Here is a 24,229-nt window from a genome sequence, read left to right as displayed (position 1 = left end):
GAGAGTTATGCCTGTTTTTTATAATCAGATCAGAAAGATATTTACTCTTAGCAGCTTTGGCTGCCCTCTGAAATGAAAAAAGTGAATTTCTCATCATGTCATATGAGACCTGTAATTTGTCCTTTTTCCACTTGCGCTCGGCCTGACGACAGGCCTGTCTGAGAGAACGCACTGCTTCATTAAGCCACGGAATTGGCACAGATTTACAAACTTTATGTTTTAATGGAGCAATATTGTTCAGTATTGAAGCACAAGTAGAGTTAAAATAACTAAGATGTTCGTCTGCATCCAAGTTGTGTAAAATAGATTCCACTTCAGGAGAGTTCCATTCCTCATGATATGCTGCCGTGAACTCCTCATAGGAGCGTGTGGTAATGGTACGAGACATGCGCCCCAAGGGCTGGTTTTTTAAAGTTTGACTAAGATATGGAATAGAGAAAAATACTGGCATATGATCCGAAAAGTTTGCATTACTGATTGTGATATCTGAAACATATAATCCATGGGTTAAAATCAAGTCTAAGGTATGGCCCTGTTGATGTGTAGGGTCAGACACCCATTGAACAAGGTCAAAAGACTCAATAAGATTTAAAAACTCCCTGGATAAAGTTAAAGATGTACAACAAACATGAATATTGAAATCACCAATCAACAATATTTTATCATTAGCAATAACAAGATCCCCCACAAATGCGGCAAATTCATTAATAAATTCTGAGTTATGTTTAGGAGGACGATATATCAAAGCTACAGTTATCGGGTTTACTAGTGATATTTGAAAAAGTTGCACCTCAAAACTGCTATATGCAACTGTAGATAAGGAGCGACATGGAAAAGTGTCTTTAAAAACAGTAGCTAGTCCCCCACCGCGGCCCGATGGGCGCGGAGTATTTAAAAAGTTGCAATCCTTCGGTAATAATTCAACTAGCGAACTCAATTCGCCTGGTTTAAGCCATGTCTCAGTTACACAAAGGAAGTCCAGTGCTTGCGCAGTAAAGAGGTCGTTTAAAATGAAGGTTTTATTTACCAGTGACCGTGTGTTGATAAGGGCCATCTTCAATACAGATGAGTTATTTACCGTTTGCGTTGTTCGGCTCAGTGGTCGGAGATCACAAAGATTAACTCCTCCATGATGAATGCGATGATTCGTCTCATAACGATGCGTGGAAATAACAACAGGAATGGTCGCGTGTGACCGCTGGACCCGAGCCCCAGGAGAGCACCTTCCCACATCACCTCCATAGACCGGACCTCCGTAAAAATAGGGCAATCGCCGCTCGCTGCTCCTCCAGGCCGACGCTGCTTTCTGGCGAACAGCAAAGCCTCCACGTTTGCCGCGCCTCCTCCGGCGCCTTCTTTTAGGTAAATCCATAGGACACCCATACAGGTGCACGGGGAGTTTATTCGCAAACGGCGATGTGAACACTCTATATCCAATACCATCATCTTTAGCAGAGTCCATAAGCACACTACGTATGTTAAGTAGTGTTTGGCGATCATATAGCAGAATTGAATTACAGTTTGTAATGATAAAAGAGATAAGTAAAAGAATAACACATGCCGACAACAATGTCGGCGAAGACAAGGACAACAGACGGCATGCCAGCACCGGCGCCATCTTCACAGTCGGTACGGCAGGTAATTACACAAGTTAAATGTTACTTCTGAATTAGGTTAAGCTATGAAAGTGCAACATCATGAAGGTCATGTCATGTTGTATGTGTGTGGATCATGTTTTGATGTAGTTAGAGTAAGTGTGAGTTGGACGGGTTTCTTCTCAGCTCTATTAAACTCAGTTTAGTTATGTAAGTCTTATGTCTTATGTCTTATGTAAAGCAAGACTTCAGCCTTTGGCATCAGCACACAGACGCAACACGACAGAAATAAAAAACGCTGTGTGTGAAGCTCAGACACACGTCAAAACATCATACCAATGTTAATGTCAGGCTTTGCTTACAGATAAAGACAAGACTGTCTGATCTCACAATTAATCTCACAATACTGCTGTACTGATAACACAAGACTCAATGGTTTTATTCTGATGAGTATCGAGACCTGGACTTGTATTTGAACTGGATCAATTCTGCTCAGTAATCTCATGGTACTGTGAATCTCTGAAATCTAACAACTGCTACCAAATCAATTGTTTAAAACAATTACACAAAGAAAACATAGTCACAGTCTCCAGGTTAAAAGCGTTTGTTCAGGTAAGAATAACGTTTTACTGCTTGTACTTATGGTTAATGATTTAAATGAACCTGGCAAACAATAAACCAGGTGACAAATCTCATAAACTTACACTGAAGGAGAGACCCAGGGAATATATAGAGACCAGACCGTCAAGAGAGATTCAGGGGTAGACTATTTTGACTTAAACCAGAAAGCAATCACCTCAACAGAACACCCTAACAACCCTAACAACCCACTAGCAACCACTCAGAACATCCTAGCAATGCCCTAGCAACCACCCAGAACCTGTAGCAACTACTTAGAACATCCTAGTAATGCCCTAGCAACCACTCAGAACACCCTAACAATGCCCTAGCAACCACCTAAGCAGAACATCCAAGCAACCACCCAGATCTTGTAGCAACCACCCAGAACCTGTAGCAACCACTTAGAACATCCTAGTAATGCCCTAGCAACCACTCAGAACACCCTAACAATGCCCTAGCAACCACCTAAGCAGAAAATCCAAGCAACCACCCAGAACCTGTAGCAACCACCCAGAACCTTTAGCAAACACTTAGAACATCCTAGTAATGCCCTAGCAACCACTCACAACACCCTAACAATGCCCTAGCAACCACCTAAGCAGAAAATCCAAGCAACCACCCAGAACCTTTAGCAACCACCCAGAACCTTTAGCAAACACTTAGAACATCCTAGTAATGCCCTAGCAACCATTCACAACACCCTAACAATGCCCTAGCAACCACCTAAGCAGAACACCCTAGCAACCACCCAGAACCTGTAGCAACCACTTAGAACATCCTAGTAATGCCCTAGCAACCACTCACAACACCCTAGCAATGCCTTGGCAACCACTTTAGCAAAACACCCTAGCAACCACCCAGATCCTGTAGCAACCACTTAGAACATCCTAGTAATGCCCTAGCAACCACTCAGAACACCCTAACAATGCCTTGGCAACCACTTTAGCAAAACACCCTAGCAACCACTTAGAACATCCTAGTAATGCCCTAGCAACCACTCAGAACACCCTAACAATGCCTTGGCAACCACTTTAGCAAAACACCCTAGCAACCACTTAGAACATCCTAGTAATGCCCTAGCAAACACTCAGAACACCCTAGCACAACCCTAGCCACCAGCTAGTCAGAACACCCTGGTAACCCCCCAGAACCTTTAGCAACCACTTAGAACATCCTAGTAATGCCCTAGCAACCACTCACAACACCCTAGCAATGCCTTGGCAACCACTTTAGCAAAACACCCTAGCAACCACCCAGATCCTGTAGCAACCACTTAGAACATCCTAGTAATGCCCTAGCAACCACTCAGAACACCCTAACAATGCCTTGGCAACCACTTTAGCAAAACACCCTAGCAACCACCCAGAACCTTTAGCAACCACTTAGAACATCCTAGTAATGCCCTAGCAACCACTCACAACACCCTAGCAATGCCTTGGCAACCACTTTAGCAAAACACCCTAGCAACCACCCAGATCCTGTAGCAAACACTTAGAACATCCTAGTAATGCCCTAGCAACCACTCAGAACACCCTAACAATGCCTTGGCAACCACTTTAGCAAAACACCCTAGCAACCACTTAGAACATCCTAGTAATGCCCTAGCAACCACTCAGAACACCCTAACAATGCCTTGGCAACCACTTTAGCAAAACACCCTAGCAACCACTTAGAACATCCTAGTAATGCCCTAGCAAACACTCAGAACACCCTAGCACAACCCTAGCCACCAGCTAGTCAGAACACCCTGGTAACCCCCCAGAACCTTTAGCAACCACTTAGAACATCCTAGTAATGCCCTAGCAACCACTCACAACACCCTAGCAATGCCTTGGCAACCACTTTAGCAAAACACCCTAGCAACCACCCAGATCCTGTAGCAAACACTTAGAACATCCTAGTAATGCCCTAGCAACCACTCAGAACACCCTAACAATGCCTTGGCAACCACTTTAGCAAAACACCCTAGCAACCACTTAGAACATCCTAGTAATGCCCTAGCAACCACTCAGAACACCCTAACAATGCCTTGGCAACCACTTTAGCAAAACACCCTAGCAACCACTTAGAACATCCTAGTAATGCCCTAGCAAACACTCAGAACACCCTAGCACAACCCTAGCCACCAGCTAGTCAGAACACCCTGGTAACCCCCCAGAACCTTTAGCAACCACTTAGAACATCCTAGTAATGCCCTAGCAACCACTCACAACACCCTAGCAATGCCTCGGCAACCACTTTAGCAAAACACCCTAGCAACCACCCAGATCCTGTAGCAACCACTTAGAACATCCTAGTAATGCCCTAGCAACCACTCAGAACACCCTAACAATGCCTTGGCAACCACTTTAGCAAAACACCCTAGCAACCACTTAGAACATCCTAGTAATGCCCTAGCAACCACTCAGAACACCCTAACAATGCCTTGGCAACCACTTTAGCAAAACACCCTAGCAACCACCCAGATCCTGTAGCAACCACTTAGAACATCCTAGTAATGCCCTAGCAACCACTCAGAACACCCTAACAATGCCTTGGCAACCACTTTAGCAAAACACCCTAGCAACCACTTAGAACATCCTAGTAATGCCCTAGCAACCACTCAGAACACCCTAACAATGCCTTGGCAACCACTTTAGCAAAACACCCTAGCAACCACTTAGAACATCCTAGTAATGCCCTAGCAACCACTCAGAACACCCTAACAATGCCTTGGCAACCACTTTAGCAAAACACCCTAGCAACCACTTAGAACATCCTAGTAATGCCCTAGCAACCACTCAGAACACCCTAACAATGCCTTGGCAACCACTTTAGCAAAACACCCTAGCAACCACTTAGAACATCCTAGTAATGCCCTAGCAACCACTCAGAACACCCTAACAATGCCTTGGCAACCACTTTAGCAAAACACCCTAGCAACCACTTAGAACATCCTAGTAATGCCCTAGCAAACACTCAGAACACCCTAGCACAACCCTAGCCACCAGCTAGTCAGAACACTCTGGTAACCCCCCAGAACCTTTAGCAACCACTTAGAACATCCTAGTAATGCCCTAGCAACCACTCACAACACCCTAGCAATGCCTTGGCAACCACTTTAGCAAAACACCCTAGCAACCACCCAGATCCTGTAGCAACCACTCAGAACACCCTAACAATGCCTTGGCAACCACTTTAGCAAAACACCCTAGCAACCACCCAGATCCTGTAGCAACCACTTAGAACATCCTAGTAATGCCCTAGCAACCACTCAGAACACCCTAACAATGCCTTGGCAACCACTTTAGCAAAACACCCTAGCAACCACTTAGAACATCCTAGTAATGCCCTAGCAACCACTCAGAACACCCTAACAATGCCTTGGCAACCACTTTAGCAAAACACCCTAGCAACCACTTAGAACATCCTAGTAATGCCCTAGCAACCACTCAGAACACCCTAGCAAAGCCATAGAAACCCCTGAGCAACAATCAGAACACCCTAGCAGGTGCAGATTATGATGAAATAACAATGACATGTCAAGCACCTACATCGCTCTATTAACCACATACAGCAGACATTCACACATCCACACGTGATGATGTCACATCACATGTTCATCTACAATAGCACACGGACACATGAGCTGGTCACTGTGGGCGCCATGGCAACCTGCATCTCACATTACACTCTTATAAACCTGAAGACACGCACGCTGGTCTGACAGGCGTCTCTCATAAAGAGCTGATAAAACTCTTTATTCACACACTGTAAAACATACACAAATCTCATGTATTTACTGCTCATACTGTATGATCAAACAAACTTTTGAGATCTCAATTATGTTTCATTTAAGGATAGACATCTCTAATTATCTCTCTGATGATGTCTCCCATTCAAAGTCATAAGAAAGACACAGTAAAAGCAAGACTACAAGAGTTTTAAAGCACACTGCTCAGATCATCATATGATGATAAATATTTCACTTCATATTATTGAGATTATTGAAGGAAATGATCTGCACAAAGTGCACATGATGATGGTTTTGTCTATTTGCATTGATTGTCTCTGTTCCTTTTGGCACGGGACACACATACAACAGTATTGTTTGGCTCACATTTTGGCAAATCTGAGCACAGTTTGAAACACAACCGAGATCTGAAACTCCAAAGGAGACACATTAGGGAATATTTGGGACTTTTCTCCAGTTAATCTCACTGCTCGAGATGTTAATAAGAACTTGTTTCCTTTTGGAGTTTTGTAGGAAAAATGAAAGAAGCTCTTGTATTGAGTCTGTTGTGTACTAAAGTGTGACATCATTAATTTTTAACCTGGTTAAATAAATATTCTCAGTTTGTAAACACATTCAACACATCTCAACACATTCTCTGGCACGGTTCATCTGACAAGAAGTTAAAGGTTTTATGTAAAGATGCCCAAATGCAAAACAAGCAGAATATCTAAAACACAATCTACACATAAACATCAATCAACACGAATCAGATATCAGCCGCTGACAGGCAGTCTCAGTTTACATCAAAGAGCTCTTACTGTGAGTCTCATGTCATGTAAGAAGATCATCATACAGTCCTAACATCAATGAAACAAAACTACAACATGTGTTTGTATTCTGCAGACAAGAACGTCTCTGAGATTCACACTGTACAACATTTAACCTTTGACCTCAGGTGACCTCTTACATAACATTCACAAAACAACTCTCTTCTTTGATCCTCATTGTTGGCCTGCATGCCCTTCGTGTGTCTATCATGTGTTGTCCATCGTTTTTCAGACAAACACATTTTCGGATATTTTAGAAAATATTTTAGATCTTTCGTTTGATTAAATGTAATGTTACGGGGTCCAGCAATAGTCTACGACCTTCAAGTCCAAAAAAAGTGCGTCCATCCTTCACAAATTAAATCCAAACGGCTCCAGGATGATAAACAAAGGTCTTCTGTGGGTAATCCGTGCGGTGTTGTTGTAGAAATATCCATATTTAAAATGTTATTAACTTTATAAACTACCTTCCGGTAGCGCCGCCATCTTAGACTCAGGAGAGAGTATTAGCGCAGTGCACGCACCTTTCCTAGTGACGCACGACAAATTCGGAGGGCGGGGGCACAGAGCAGCAGCAGAGAAACTCTGCACGCTGCGCAAGCTCTCATCCTGAATGCGCATCACTCCAAAATGGCGGCGCCACCGGAAGGTAGTTTATAACGTTAATAACATTTTAAATATGGATATTTCTACAACAACACCGCACGGATTACCCTCAGAAGACCTTTGTTTATCATCCTGGAGCCGTTTGGATTTAATTTGTGAAGGATGGACGCACTTTTTTTGGACTTGAAGGTCGTGGACTATTGCTGGACCCCATAACATTACATTTAATCAAACGAAAGATCTAAAATATTTTCTAATATATCCGAAAATGTGTTTGTCTGAAAAACGATGGACATATGCAACTCGGACAGCTTGGGGGTGAGTAAATCATGGGTTTAATATCGTTTTTGGCCGAACTATCCCTTTAAACATGGAAAAAGTCAGATTTCATGATATGAACCATAACAATTAAGCCATTTTACTTCAAAAATACAACACTATACTCAACTAGACAACAATGTAAAGTTTATCCATTAGATGATCTGACTCTCTAATTAATTAATGAAATAACCATAATTTTGCAGTGAATTGTGGGAGATTTACTCCTCTATCAGCAGTAGACACAATACTGAAGACATGGAGGTCAAAAATCACTCACTTTGTGTATTTTTACGAAAAACAGTTACAAAACTATATCATCATTATAAAAGGGCTGCATCACCTATAACACTAACATAAAGCAATGTGTAACATTAGTTAACATTAACCCTAAAATAAAAGGCCGAAATGACATGAGCCAATCGAAGAGATAAAGCCCTTTTGGTCTCTTTTGAAATAATGTTCACAGACCTGGACTGATGGGTTAATAAAGTACATTTTAACTTTTGAGACTTTAAACTCAGCTGATCTATGTAGGTTTGAGCGTGATTGTTGTAAACACATGAAATGTAGTTGTGTTTTTAATCTAAAGCTCTTATACAGGTATGAGCATGTCTGGATACACAGTTCAATTCTCAATAACTGAACGAGCAGGCGAACAGGTCTCGCAACTGTAATAAATGTTTATCTCCTTTAGTAACTTTAGACCCAAAACATGTTTTCAGTCCTATAGCTCAGCCCCCCCAACTCCTAAAAAAACTCCCATTTCCTTCCTCTACTTCCCTGATATGCTTCTGTGAGATGTAAGTGAAGTTATTTATCCAAATCTGACTCTGATCTTTGAGAGAATGATGTGAAGTTTGATAAGCTTGACTCCAATAGGACAATAGGAGAAAGAGACAGCCAAATGCCGTTTACTGTAGATAAACCCACACAAACACATCAACAAACTACAACTGAGGGGGGTAAACAATAACAAAAACTTCTCTTTCAAAGAGACGTCAAATATTTCCACCAGTGCATGCCGAGGCCAAAGTCAGACCTGCAGAAAGGACCTGGAGATGCTTTAACGTGAAGCCGGATTACAGTCTAAATCCCTCATGAACAGGAATGCTGAGTGTGGAAAACTGTAGGTAAAAACAGGATTACTGGTCGAATGTGAAGTCTGCTACACTACACGGTACAGAAGAGCCCTGAGGGAAAGTACAGGACCTGAGAGAGACCCCCTGTCCATGTATTCTCAACAGGACATTCTGCAGGGACAGCTGTCCACACACGACATGATGAGATGGAGGAAATATTCAGATAGTTTTGAGTAAAACAAGACCACTTTGACTTTCATGTGAAGGACACGCATCAGCAGTATGACATGAACTACAAGATAACACGAGATCACATGACATTAATGTGCACTTTTAAATGCTTTACATGTGAAGAAAGCCCAGGTTTCCTGTGCATACATAATATTAACCATTTGATGTTATGCTTAAACATATACACTATATGATAATTACTATTATTTAAATAGCATGTTACTGCCTGATGCACTTTACTATAGTATATGAAGAGAGTGCAGTGTTTTTATATGAAGTGTTTCTTTTCTCTATTTTTTACATAACGTGCATTATAGCGTCATTCTGTTATGGTACTTGGACATATAACATGCGACTGCATAATATAGGCTATTTATATTACTATAATAATATGTTTGATTACCACCACAATAATGTAACGTTATAATAAATGTGTTTAGATTATTAATATACTGACTATAATATTTCTAATATAATTTATCATCACTCGTGTGAAATAAAAGCACGCATGCGAATCTAATATGAATGTAAAAGCCCGAGCATTCCGCATACCGAGATCTCCAGCCTCGGACCCGCAGCCGGCGCCGAGCACCGAGTCCGAGTCGTCCGTCAGCGCGGAACATCCTGCGCTCGCGGCTCCCTCCATCAGATCCGTCGACCTTTCAAACCCGTCAAATCACGAGAACGAAACGCGCGTCATGTTTCGACCCGCGATGCGGTGCAGCGTGCGCGCGCTCCCTCCAGCTGCCGCACCGCGCGAGTCCGTCCGTGACGTCACAGGCCCAGACAGGTCCGCCGACGTCAGAGTATGAATGACGTCGGCGGGAAATTAGCATAAACTCTTTATTAATCCACAGAGACTGCGTTACATAAATGTCTAAACGCAGAGGGCGAGTTAGATTATTCTTCAAATTTACACAATGAAGATCTGATGGTTAAAATTTACAAGAGAAAGAGCGATACCGCATCCGAGTTATTAGTGTGTAAATAGCGCCCTCCATTGAATGACATTCATATTACAACACACCTGAAACTTCATCGGCAGGCTGCAGCCTCCGGAGGTCGCATTTGTAGGCTGTATACGTCATAATGACAGTCTTATTTCAGAATATTAACAATTATAAAGTTGACTATAATTCTTAGCTAATCATAAATTGTTGTAATATACGTATGACTTGCGAATGAAAATGCCCAGTTAACTTAAATAAACCAGGCGTGATGACGGATGCAGCCTGCATAGGCCACCTCCGGAGGATGCAGCCTTCGGATTGAGAAACGGCAAAAAATTATTTGGTCAAAAATATGTTTTGTATGAAGCTTAATTAAATATTTTCGTAAATATACTTAGCTTTAACCTTCAAATATTAACATACATTTCAAAATGTATTTCAGGGCAACAAATACATTTCTAACTTTACAACCCATACGGCAAAAAACTGACCAATATATACAATTTGTATAAAAAATCGTATAAAGTGTATAATTATGTATAAAATATAAAATAAGTATATTAAATATATTTAATTTTTATCTTTTTAAACCTGTTATGTTTACATGTTCATCTTTCAATGTGCTGTGAATATAATTGCTATAAAATATATTTATTTTTAATATATTACAAAATATACAAAAAAATGGCCAAAAATATAATGGTAAAAAATTAATTTTTGTAAACATATTTTGTCATCTGCACTGTGGAACAAATCAGAGTTTTTAGCCTTTTTTAAGTGAGATTTATATAAATGTGTTTACCAAATGTATTACTAACAAGAAGAGCTCAAGGCCACGGTGGTATGGCATCCAAGAAAAAAAATATGTATAAGAATTTCAATATTAATACAAATCCTAAAAAATTCTTACAGCTATCCAGCATAATAGACATATCTATTGAACCATTGTTCCCCATAGGATTATTCTGTCATAGGACTTAATTTGAAATCAAAGTAGGTCATGTTGAACTGTTTTTTTTTAATCATATAGGATTTTTATGTAAAAAGGTCACTTTATCCAGCAGATGTGTTTCATTTGGGTTTGCTTATTCTTTACGCATTCCTCTAAAATATATTTAATTATGACTCCTTGCAGGGCTCAAACAACTCCACCAATAGATTTACTTGACTGAGTTAATATATTGGGTTACTTTCTTAAGACATTTAATCTCATACATAATCTGAAACCTAAAATTATAACTTAATCAAGTTTACAATAACATACATACCTCTTTCCATCCGTACAGCTTGAAAAAACGACCACACAGAAACACAAAGTTCTGATTTCAGTTGTTTATTATTATTATTACCATCTATTAGAAAATGTTTTCTGTATCATTGTCAGTATACACATGTATAACAACAAGCTCTTCTCTTGATGAGACATCTGGACATTAAAGGGTTTTCCCAGAGAATTTGCACGTCAGGGTTCATCAGGCCGCCCCCACCTGTAGAAAGGCTTCAGAAACGGCCGTCACAGATCTGGGTGTGACCCTGCTAATGTCCACTCATGTCAAACCAGAGAGGAAAGAGCGATCACAAACACATGAGGCATTAAATGAATTGGACTTAAGAGGTTACAGGTACTTGGGGAGATCCTTTTCAACAACCTGTTGAGACAAAAAAGCGATTTTAATATCAAGTATAGTGCACAAGTTATATGGATCAGGTGATGTACACCTTCAATTTCATATAATTCAAATATCAAATATAGCAGTTTACATATACTGTAATAACTAAAAATAAAGTAATATTTTTGTACATAAAATGAGGTTTGTGTTACCATGGGTTCACACCAGCCACGTTTGAGGCAACAAATTCGCATCTACCGCATCTAGTTTGCCACTTGAACATTTTTAGTTTACTCGCTTCTTTCACACGTGAAATTCCAGTCATCGAGACATTCACGCGGCTATTCATGTCATGTGAGGGGCTTCTGCGACTCTGCTCACTTCCTGTAATCACGTCACTACTAGAGCAAGCTCCTGATTGGTTAACGCGACGCATTTTCCACCAAAGTTAAAATTTTTCAACTCGCGCATTTGCTGCAGCAACGCCCCATTCACGCTATTTGCGTGAACTAGACGAACAAATAATGCGGAATCACGTCTAAAACGCCATGCTAAACGCCTCATTCGCGCCGCGAGACCTCCATTAGACATCTTCACATTGACTTAACATAAAAAAAATCACTCGCGCTTGAAGCCTCTATCTCGGCTGGTGTGAACGCAGCATTACACTTAGTGGTTTTACCAACAATGGCCACGAGATGTCAACAGATTGCTGCATACTTGTCACAAATTAATTAATTACTGCCACTGCATTATTATTACTACTAAAATGTTTAGGAATATAAAAACTACATACTTAGACCTTTCCAATAATATATAGTTTGTCATTATTATATTAAAATGTGATTGCAAAATATAAAAGTAAACCCTTATTAACTTACACTTGGATCATCCATTGGCCCGTATCTCTTCACAACCTGACCTTCTTTGTCAATGAGGAACTACAATAAAAACAACAACTTTATTAACAACAGCAGAGACTACGGCTTAAATGTCTATGGGTCAGTTTCCCGGACAGGGATTAGACTAGTCCTAGACTAAAATAAATGTAAGAGCAGTCCAAACTGAAAACAACTTGCACTGACATATCTTAAAATACATCAGTGACCTTCGTTTAAGGGCTGCCTCATGATTAGTCACGAATAATCGTTTGCAGAATAAAAGTTTTTGTTTATATAATATATGTGTGTGTACTGTGTATAATAATTATGTATAAATACACACACACACACACACACACACAATTAATAAACATTTGTATGCGTATATACGATATACAATATTATATTTATATAATAAATATTTATATTTATATATCATTTATATTATATATAAATATAAATATTTATTATATAAATATATTTTTCTCTTATAATTGAAGAGTTTGGTTCCAAAACGCAATAAATCCATTTTGACAAATTTTGGTAAAAACGTGTTTTCTATACCAAGAAAGTGACAAGATGAAAACAACTATTTTCTGTTACAAACTTTCACATAGCATCTTTAGGTTATAAAAACATAAAAAATTCAAATCCATAAGTTGATTTTCAAAGATTTATTATAAAAACGGATAATTTTTTCCACAAAATGCAATAAATCCATGACAAGTTTTTATTCAAAATGCTATAAATCTATTGAATCAATAGCCTATATAAATGTGCATTCATCTTTGCCATGTTATATTCATTTAGTTGACTAGTTGTACACACTAATTAAAAATATAAACATTAATGTCATTAATCAAAATACTTACTTTGTCATATTAAGATCACTGTCATTGCGGTTACTTGACGTCCTCGCTTAACGTCTTTCACAGAGATCAGCTGTAAAATGTTTTTAGTCCTGCTCGATTTTCGTTGACTTTGAGTAAAATAATGTAAAGTTTTTCATAAGATCCTCTGGGGTCAATGTGTTAGCATGAGAAGCTTGATGCTGTCGGGAGAACAAGCACCCGTCTCCCGAGTGCCTCTCAGGGAAAATATTAGATGCTGATGGCTTACGTTTCTTTCCCATCACAGAAAACCATCACAGGTTTAGCGATGCAATTAAAGTATTATTTTGTTTTGTTTGTTGATCACGAAGTACAAAGTAGATGAGGAAAACTAGGACTCCGTGGACTCAGCGCGTCCGCCATTGTTTGTTTACATTGCGTGACTGGTGGGCTGTAATATCAGAAATGGATTTATTGCGTTCTGTAAAAAAGGAGCAGTGGCGTTTATCGCATTTTGGGAAAAAAGGGAGAAAAGATGACAGAATAACACGGCGGATATTGGATTTTGCGTAAAATTAAGAATTTACTTTTAACTACTGACCTGATATAATACTGATTTTGGCAGTAACTCATTTTTTTCAAAAATGGCGTTTATCGCGTTTTGGAACCAAACTCTTCAATTATACATGTATGTGTGTGTATTTATATATACATAATTACTATACACAGTAAACACGCATACACTATGCAAACAAAAACTTTTATTCTGCAAACGATCAGTCGCGACCAATCGTGAGGCAGCACTACTTCGTTTTGCCTCAAAATGCACACAAGTAATGTTTTTAGTAAAGCGTGTTTGTTCAAACTAGTTATATTTCCTAATATAACACCCCCATAATTGTTCATAAAGAATTAAAACACAAGTTACCTTAGTGAAATTCCACTTTATGTTGCTATAAAAACAAAATTCAGTATTGATGAGACAGAGCTATGAAAGTATTACAGAATAACAGTTAAATATAGCTCATGTATGGATCAACTCACTTTCCCAGAGTGCCTCTCCCTTTAGGCTGTTCCTTCATCCATTTCCATAGAGGATGAGCTCCATCTCCATTCACATCGATCTTACTGAAAAGATCAAACTCTGCATTGTAGCCTTTAGCAAACGCTTTGATTTCTTCCTCTGTTCCAGGTTCCTGTAAAACACATCAAACAAGTGTTTAGTTTCACGACTTATGACCCAGTAACCACTCACAACAGCTTAGAAACTGCACAACCCATGACATCTAGTGCTAAAAAGGGTTAGACACATTTCAACGAAAACTGAATATTTTGTCATCATTTACATATTCCAAGTTGTTCCTAACTTGTTGAAACCTGTTTGTAACCAAGCAGATCTGGGGCACCATTGAATTCCAAAGCAATACTTTAGAAGTCAGAGTTGTATAGTACTTAAGTATTTTTACTTTATACATAAAAGTAAACTTTCAATTATTCGTATTTTATTAGTGTTTTTCTTTGGAAAACAAACATTCCAAAACATATTGTTATCATAATTTTTACTCCACTACATTTCATAATTTCAAGTTTTTGGTTTATATTTAATATTTAAGTACATTAAACATCTAGTAATTTTTCTTACTTTTACTCCAGAAAGTAAAAGTACACAATTTTTATGTAATTAGGCATTAAATCAATTTTAATATGCAATATATAATGAATACACAGTATGATTTTATGCTTTAGAATGTAGTGAACATTTTTTAGTAAAGAAAAGTAAATTTTTTCCCAAGACAAACACTCTGATTAAGCATAGAATCAGATGCTTGGAAAATGTAACTAAAATACTTAAGTGTTATACACCTCTGATAGAAGTAAATGGTGCCCCAGATCAGTTTTGTTGTGAAGATTTTTCAAAATATCTTTGTGTGATCAACAGAACAAAGAAATGTATACAAGTTTGGAACAATATGAGGGTGAATAAATGACAGAAATAAAAAATGTTGTGAACTATCCCGTTGAAGTATATTAATTAAATTCAATTAATAATATATTAATAATGTATAAAATGATTCTTTTACAACTTTGTCACTGTGTAAGTACAATAAAATTGCAGACATGTCAGCCTCAATTTGTGCATTATAAACTGTTACTCAATTCCATCTTTCCACAAGATAAATACTACATCAACAGTCTAATATATAAAGAACAAAATAAAATGTAGTAAACCATGTAATATTAAACTGCAAGGTAGAAATGTTCAAGTATTGAAGTTGACCCATCAATCTAATCCAATTACTCAGTCTTCTGTGACCTACTAACACTTAAGATACTTATGAATTATCTCAATGTCTATTCTCAATAGTTGCACTTAATATTTTTAGTTGACATTTAATTAATCAATCAGCATGCTACACAGACCACTTCTGCATTGCATACTATGCAAACTTCCTACCATATGACAGTAAAGTAGTGGTCTTTAACATGGAGTCTGTGAGTTGCCTGCCAAAGCACATTCTATGAATAGCCTGAATTTTAATCATTATTTATTACATATTTTATATTAGCTTGGCTTTCATTTATAAAGGTTAACATTTCAAACAATGATAAAACATAAGTAAAACAAAACATTTTGCGTACACTATATAAAAAAGTAGCCCTCCCGGTTGTTGTATATATTGTGGTAGAGACCTTTGCATTAGTGTGTGCTGCGAGGAATAGCTTTGACTTGTACATACCTGCTTTCCAAACTGGTTGCAAGGAAAACCCAGAATTCGTAAACCCTTCTCAGCGTACGTGACGTGCATTTCCGCAAACTGAGTGTAGTTTACTGGGGTCTTGCCTCATTTAGAGGCGACATTAGTGATAATACACACATAACCTCTGAAAACAAACAAACAAACTAGTTTAGGCACTATACTAGACATAGATTCTGCTTAGTCTATGACTAAAAATAAGATGATAAACAAGAAGAATGCATATATATATATATATATATATATATATATATATATATATATATATATATATATATATAATGCACAGTCAAATACACAACTTTATGTAGGTCAGAACGTGTGTTATGCTTTGATCAACACAAAAAAGGGAAAAGCATTTTTGCCTATGCTAAAACCATTTGCAGAGATTTGGGAGGGGCAGTGCATCAAGATGAACAAACACACTTACTGTGCGTGTGAAAAACACAAAGCTATGCAAATGACAAACAAACCTCTCTTGACCTCCTTTCGAAACACCAAGGAATTTTAAAGGCAGTAACTTTAATAGAGTTGTTTAGTAATCAATATTAAATGCCCTCACCACTTATTCTATAATTCTTGTGTGCCATTTTATCACCATTCGTATATGCAACCAAAAGATTTAACAGTGTTTACAAGAACAAAAAATAAGTGACTTATTTTTACTTTTACTAAAATTAATGTTTGAGCTGCCTTAACTTAAAAACATCTTGCACTGACATATCTTTTCATTTATATTAGTTGCCATTGTTTTGTCTCAAGACGAACAACAGAATGTTTTTTTGTAAGGTTTGTTTGTAAAAACTATATTATGTCCTAATATAACTAAGGCCTAGTCCTGGATTAATCCCCGACCCCAAGGACAATGAGACAAACAGACCCAGTTCCTGCTGCTGTGAAGGTCACACACCACTGATCTACTGACCATCCTTCAACGTGATGCCCAGCAGATGCCTGACCAATGACCACTGGCGGAACCAGTTTAATTCGCTTACCCGTTCACATACCTCGATAGTATTTATATACTATCGAGGTATGTTAACGGGTAAATATAATATTTTTATATATAAAAATATATATGTATCCCTCTCAGGGGGTTTTCTCCTCCTAGGAGTTTTCCCCCTGGACTAGCCAGGAGGGTTCTTCTCATCCCCTGGAGAGTCCGCCATCTTTGGCTTAACCTACTACTTTACTGTACACGTTACATTATTACTACGATCCCTTTTCTATGCTTTTCCTACATCTATTAATGTAAAGCTGCTTTGAAACAATTAACAATTGTAAAAATCGCTAAACAAATAAAAATTAAATTGAAAAAATTTGAATTGAAATGTGCACATCATATCAGACACACACACACCTGTATTTCTCTAGAGACACTTCATTTCCATCAATGTCTTTGGCTGTGAACTCGTATATAGACTTTGCCGACTGCCAGTCGTGGGCCTGTGCACACTGCAATAGAAAGAAAGGTGAAAGGTCATGTCTGATTCCACAGCAGCCTCTTTTACACAGTAATTACCATAAATTTACCAAAACGACTTTACCAGTGAATACAAAAATGTGTTATTCACACACGCAGCAGTTACATCTTTTAACCAGATATCATTCACACATCAGTATCAAAATACCCATCAACTATGTCAGAAAGAGGAAGTTTCCTCTAAACCGTAAACAATTTCAAACAACTCTTGAAGAAACTTCTGTAAACAGAATTGCGCGTTATGATTGGCCCGAAGTTGTGAGCGCGTTCTGACATCATCCGTGTTTATACCGGTAATTCTATCATGTGTTCTCACATAGAGGATAATCACGATTAATCACATACAAAATAAATGTTTGCATTTGCATAATATATATGGCTGCGTTTACACTTGGCATTAACATGCGACCTGTATCCGGATGTTGTCCACATACACATTGAAAAGACAAGTGTAAACGCGTCTGTGATCGGAATGTTATCTGATCTGTGTGTCCTGACGAAGAGGATAGTCGAGGAAGCTTTGTGATCGGATCTCAGTGTAATGTAAACGCAATCCAGCCATCGTTTTAACACTATATTTACTGTATTTAACTTATTCAGGCATATGTTTAATATGTTCCAACTGTTCATGGAGAGATTTAATATTTAGTGGCAGAATTTAATTAATCGTTATAATGTTTGAGTTTCCATGGCGACATGGTCATAACGTGAATGTTGCGCTTCTTTCTAGTCAGTCAGCTGTTTCTATCTCATTTAACACATTTAAAGTTAAACACGTACATTTTGCTTTTGATGAAAAGCATGCAGGTAAAAGTAGGGATGCTCCGATCGATCGGCCGCCGATCGGTATCGGCCGATAATGGCATTAAATGACTCGATCGGTGCTCGCTAAATCTGCCGATCTCATAAACCAATCTTTCTGTTTACTTTTGTCATCAAAAGGATCCTGAATGCGGTTGCAATTAAAGAAATTTTTTACGTGGGCGGTGGCTGAACGCAGACAAGCAGCTGTGAGGAAAATAAAAGTTTAAACGCTCAAAACTTTAAGACGCATGCAAATAAGAAACTTTTGGCATGAGGATGCAATTGTCCGTGATAGATATGTGTTGTATATGCTGTTTGATGGGGATGTGAAGACGCCTCGCGCTGTTTACCAGAGCGCGTCCTCATACGCATATCTCTGTAAAGGCAAAGAGAGACATACAAATCTGCAGGCTGCACATGAGCAACAGGTTGTAAAAATGCTTATGCTGCTTTACAACCTGTTGCTCATGTGCAGCGTGCAGATTTGTATGTCTCTCTTTGCCTTTATGCGTATTTACCGGAGGACGCGCTCCGGTAAACAGCGCGAGGCGTCTTCACATGCATCCCCATCAAACAGCGTATACAACACATATCTATCACGGACAATTGCATCCTCATGCCAAAAGTTTCTTATTTGCATACGTCTTAAAGTTTTGAGCGTTTAAACTTTTATTTTCCTCACAGCTGCTTGTCTGCTTTCAGCCGCCGCCCACACACACAGCAGCCTGTCATCAGTGCACGTGCACAGAGCGATCTCTCTCTCACGTCTTAAAGCTGCAGTAACCTAATTCAACTCTCAATAAAATCACTCTCTGCTCTTGACTAAAGAATTTTTATACTGCATACGAATGCGTGTATATTTAATTAATACAGTAAAGTCTGTGAAGTGTTTTATTTTCAGTACTTTTAGGAGACATAAGCCTTTTTAAAGCCATATTAAATTTCTCTTTGCAGAATAAATATTTGTTGTGCTTATTTATTTGAGTCTCTATTAAAACAATAATATACCTAATTACTGCAAGTAATATAACAAAGGCAACATCCGTGGTATTATTTTATTTAGAAAGATTGTAACAGTTAGTCATCAAAGAGCTTGCATATCAGCTTTAAAAAAAATCGGTATCGGAATCGGTATCGGCCGATCACGAAGATTACAAATCGGTGATCGGTATCGGCTGCAAAAATCCTGATCGGAGCATCCCTAGGTAAAAGTTCAGGTAAAGTTACACCGGCTGAAACGTTCACCGGCGATGCGGACGCTGCAAAGATAAAGTCTTTAAAACTATAAAATATAAAGCTTAAAATGTGAGCATCCCAGTTATTGGGGTTGTTATTATCTGCTGTTGGCTTCGCGTTAGAACTGTACAATATGGGATTGCGGTTACAGACAAACCCTAAATCATGTGGCTAAAGACAACTGTAGCCATTTTGATTGACAGCTATACATCCAGCGCATCTCCCCCCGCACGGGATCCGATCACACATCCAGATACAGAAGCCACTTTGATGTGACCAATGTAAACGCGCCGTGTCCTGATATACTGATGATCCGATCTGCGTGATCGGATCACCGAGATCACATGTTAATGCAAAGTGTAAACCAAACCTATGTATGTGTGCTGTGTGTAATTATGTATATATACACACAAATAATTGTAAGAAAAAATATGAAGAGTTTCGTTGCAAAACGAGATAAATCAATTTTTTAACATTTTTGTCAAAACATGTTTTTATTACGTTATCATGTTATTATTTTGTTTTATGGTGCTACTTAGCTGTATTTTTAAGTTATGAAGGTTTAAATCAAAACAAACCAACTGCATTTGCATTGAAATTAATTGGAATGCACAACCAAAAAAACGAGATTTCTGAACAATAAAAAAAAACGGTGGATCTCTCGTTTTGCAACGAAACTCTTCATATATATATTTTTATCTTTTTATTATATATAATATAAAATATATAAAAATAAATAAACATTCATATGTAATCGTTTCTTAAACTTTTATTTTTTAGGCGACAGCCAGGACAAAAACTTTACAGCGATGTCTAAAGTCACTACACAAAATAAATGTAGATGTAAGTGGACACAGCAGTCACAGAGAGATTGAGATTATTTACGGGAACTAGTCAAGCTAAACAGATTTAACAGTAATCCATTATTACACAGCTAACTACAGTACAGTGAGATAACACTACAGCATTGTCAACAACATCTCATGATGTTTAATGATTCATTCACTGCGTGTGATATTCAGGGCAATATTAACAGCGTGTACTTAAAGGTGCAATTTGTAAGATATTTGCAGTAAAATGTACAAAAACCACTAGGACAGTGTTATATATTTTGTCCAGCTGATTACTATTAATATCTGTAATGTTTTCAACTACTTGTAAATCGTGAGAAAATTGCCATTCAAAACATTGTTATGGGGCAGTGCAGTCTCCTGTCAATGACGTTAATATCCATGTGACCCTTTGTCACCACCTTTACTGACGTAAACCACATGACAACACTGGTCGAGTTCGAAAAAATAAAATGGTGGCCAAGGAAGCGACTGGAGCACAAATTTTGTGTAAATAAAGGTATATTTTCACTTTTTACACATTTTAATTGCATTTCTAGCAAGAAATTAGTATTGTAGTTTTCAAATATGTGATTAGTAAATCACAAAGGCGCTCTCTGTTTATATTTCAAACACGCTGCCTTTGAAGTGCGTGAAAGCCTTTCTCTGAGCTGCCTTCATGCCTCCGATGTCATTTCCTCATGAGGCAGCGAGGCAACAAGTCACTGCCTTGAGTTTTCGGACGCAGCCAGTGTCGTGGACAAATGTGGAACTATGCGATAGCGCCTGTCGGGCTACGCGCTTGCTTATGGAAGTATGGATTACTCTTTACCGTCTGTCGGCAAAGACAGCTCCCGTAAGCGTACAGGCCAACCAAACGACCCAAGAAGAGTTTGGAACAAAACGAGAGAAAGAATGAGGATCAATTTGGTGTTGCTGGATAGAGAGAGCTTCGCAACAACATTTAACTAGACCAAGACTCTCATCCTGATTGTGTTTTACGCAATGGGCGAGTTGTTTTGATTCGTAACCCTTCAAAAAACGTATGCTATTATATTGATCACAACATTAGTATGTAGATTGTAATCAGCGCATCTTCCCGTGGACGATATGCACATCAAGAGGTATTGTACAGCAATATAAATGGTCATTTTAAGACACTTCACAATAAGATTTGTACTGTCAATACATGTAAAAAATCATTGTAGATTGTAAGTTGAAAACTTAATTCTGTGCTGTGTTAACCATCAAATTTGGACTAATACTGTAACATTTATGACTAACAATTTCGTTTTGAACATCACATTTAAACTTACATAATGAAATAAACAATGTCATCAAACGCAACATTTATAAGACTTGAATACCTTATCCGTCAACATGATTTCTCGTTCGTGTCTGATTGATGGCCATCAGCGGTTGAGTTAAAGACTACAAATCCCATAATTCCACGCTGCTTCAGAGGGTCATTAAACAACGTCATTGTTATTGATTTGATCTGGCGCCATCTAGCGGCGCAGATAATACAAATTGCATCTTTAACATAGATTGTAAAAAATATGGATGTAGTGTCTGTGACGTCACCCATAGGTTTGTGAAGAGTTTTTTTAAAGCCAATATTAGGCGGTGCCTGTCATCACCATCTTGGCCACGGGTCACTGCACATCACTTGGGGTTAATCAAAAATGGGTAAAGAGGGGGACGTGGGTAAAGCTGAAGTGTCTGGTTGCTGAAACCACACCCGCCTAGCTCGATTCTAGGTGACAGTTCACCCGTCACTCAAAAGGCCACGCCCTTAATTATGCAGAACTTTAAGGCTTAATTATTAAACGGATGAGTTTTGGTCTAGCTATATAGACCAAAAAAACGTTTTGTACCAGGCTAGACACATTATTTTCTGCTGTAGATTTGGGCATTTTAACATGCAGTCTATGGGAATTAACCTTTTTGAGACAGCCTTTTGCGGCCAGTCGATGAATTGTCGTTTAAGTCCCTTCCGTATTGGCTTTATCAAAGAGATGGGAAGATTGCCCATCAGTATTTAACTACAGATCATAAACACATGATAAGCTTTAACAGCACATTACATCATCACACATTACATTCAGTATGATTGGACAGCTTTGGTTAGAACTTAAATAACCAAATACCATCCGAATAAAACACATAATAGGGATGGTAATAGGTTCATTAATAATGAATGAAAATTATCAATTTCAATTGGCTATCACGACACAAGCCCTCCTTTTGCTACAGACGCGAGGTGTGGAGACGCATTGTGCAATTTAACCCATTCACAAACTTTTCCTCAATCTTCAAATTGAAACTGATTTTATTTTAACCTGTTTAGTTACGTATCTTTTTAATTTAACACGTAACATTCTCAGATACTCGCGAAGCACCTGCACCACAACTGACATACAATCTTCATTAGAAACGAAGATGTGACGCATTTCTGACTAATTCATTTTAAGATTTATTATAAACAATAAATATTAAGCTCATACATTTATGATTATTAATTCATCTGCACGTTACAACGGCAAAATCCAAACGACAAACCAGGCCTAAAATAACTAGCGTCAGCTAACGAGCTTGACCGAGTCGTTTCGTAAACGTTTAACTTTAACTCCTACTGAAAAAATATGATACTGTTAAAGCTAACAAGCTAATGTTGTTCTATCGGAATGCATTAACTGAGACACATGTGCTCATAAACAATCTCGCAGCCATTGACCTATTTATTTACACTTACGTAAGCGTCAGCTGTTTAAACTAACTATCAAACCACCCTCAAATCTCTAAAAACTCACATAAAGGTGTAAAATAGCAGGTGACGAGGTTATAATGTCTTACCATGGCTCTAGCAAAGCTCCTGTTCCCCAGCACACCGATCAGCAGCGCTCTCTGTAATAACCACATACTACTGCTGCAGTGAAGTAGACCCGCCCACCGAACCAATGACACGCCTCTTCTGTCAGTGTCAACCAATCAGGCACCGCGCTGATGCAACCGAAATATACGAATCACGAGGTAAACGACTTGTGCTGGGCAAAACTGATCAGTATATGACATTAAACTACCGCGAGAGCGTTTCGAAAGTAGATTGCTCCGTATGCCTCCTAATCGCTCTCGCGATACTTTTCTGTCATCTGTCGATAGGTCTGCGCAACGCCGCAGGAAGTCGAACAAGCCTAATGTTTAAATAAATGCAAAAAGACGCACTTTTTCCACATTAAAATAACGGGGAGAAAGTATCGCGAAGAACCTGAATTCACCCTGTATTGTATTTAAAAATGCACATTAACAGGCCTTGGGAAAATTTCTATATTTGTATTTATCTCAGTTTAAAAGTCCGTTTGGGGATAAGCCCAGTGAATGAAGACCCAGACGCACATATCTAACTGTTGTTAGTTGCTCACAATTGATGATCCTACAGATCAGATGATTGTTTTCTTTCCAGGTGAGATGTGACGTGCCATGTTTCCATCACCATGATTTTATGCGATTTAGTATCGCATCGAAAACGAGTGCTGGAAACGACAAATTTCGATTGAAAATCTCTTGGTGTGGTTTTTGATTCTTGCGAGATGGGACAGCATTTGCCGAATTTCTGACGTAGTGAACATTAAAACCACGGGACTAACCTTCTAGCTGTTTCCGCTGAAGTTGCCGTTACCATATATGGGGCTCGACGTCGTCGTCGTCCTCGCTGCTCGTGCCTTCATAAAGTCTGCATTTCTTCTTCTGTACAGCATTCCGTTTGTCAATTACAAGCTGCACGGCAAATACATTAATAAATTGCACCATTGTGACTACATGCAGTCCTGTCTCCATTTTCCAAGCGTAGGCCT

The 24,229-nt window shown here is 38.5% G+C and overlaps 2 protein-coding genes across 8 annotated transcripts in view; both read right to left on the bottom strand.

Annotated features, from left to right (window-relative positions):
- The window catches only part of LOC129443214 (phosphatidylinositol 4-phosphate 5-kinase type-1 gamma), a 60,703-nt gene extending 50,838 nt beyond the window's left edge, over positions 1-9,865 (bottom strand). For 3 of the 7 annotated variants that reach the window (XM_073857472.1, XM_073857474.1, XM_073857475.1), the window contains exon 1: positions 9,548-9,861. In XM_073857472.1, the coding sequence (XP_073713573.1) occupies positions 9,548-9,641 (94 nt within the window). In that variant the 5' untranslated portion in view covers positions 9,642-9,861. Of the gene's footprint in view, positions 1-9,547 lie in introns of all 7 variants that reach the window. The other 4 variants (XM_073857454.1, XM_073857460.1, XM_073857463.1 and 1 more) reach the window with 3 other exon arrangements.
- Positions 9,866-11,262: 1,397 nt separating this feature from the next.
- Positions 11,263-23,388, bottom strand: LOC129443230 (phospholipid hydroperoxide glutathione peroxidase). The gene is made up of 7 exons (XM_055203709.2): positions 23,232-23,388; positions 17,383-17,477; positions 16,005-16,149; positions 14,311-14,462; positions 14,195-14,219; positions 12,437-12,496; positions 11,263-11,594 (listed from the first exon to the last, which is right to left on the bottom strand). The coding sequence occupies exons 1-7, from the start codon at positions 23,295-23,297 to the stop codon at positions 11,562-11,564; spliced, it is 576 nt and encodes a 191-aa protein (XP_055059684.1). The 5' UTR covers positions 23,298-23,388; the 3' UTR covers positions 11,263-11,561.
- Between the last annotated feature and the right edge of the window lie 841 nt (positions 23,389-24,229).

The sequence above is a fragment of the Misgurnus anguillicaudatus genome, chromosome 2 (assembly GCF_027580225.2).
Source record: "Misgurnus anguillicaudatus chromosome 2, ASM2758022v2, whole genome shotgun sequence".
Classification (NCBI taxonomy): domain Eukaryota; kingdom Metazoa; phylum Chordata; class Actinopteri; order Cypriniformes; family Cobitidae; genus Misgurnus; species Misgurnus anguillicaudatus.
The sequence above is the reverse complement of the archived record's forward strand: the minus strand, read 5'-3'. Positions and strand labels throughout refer to the sequence as shown.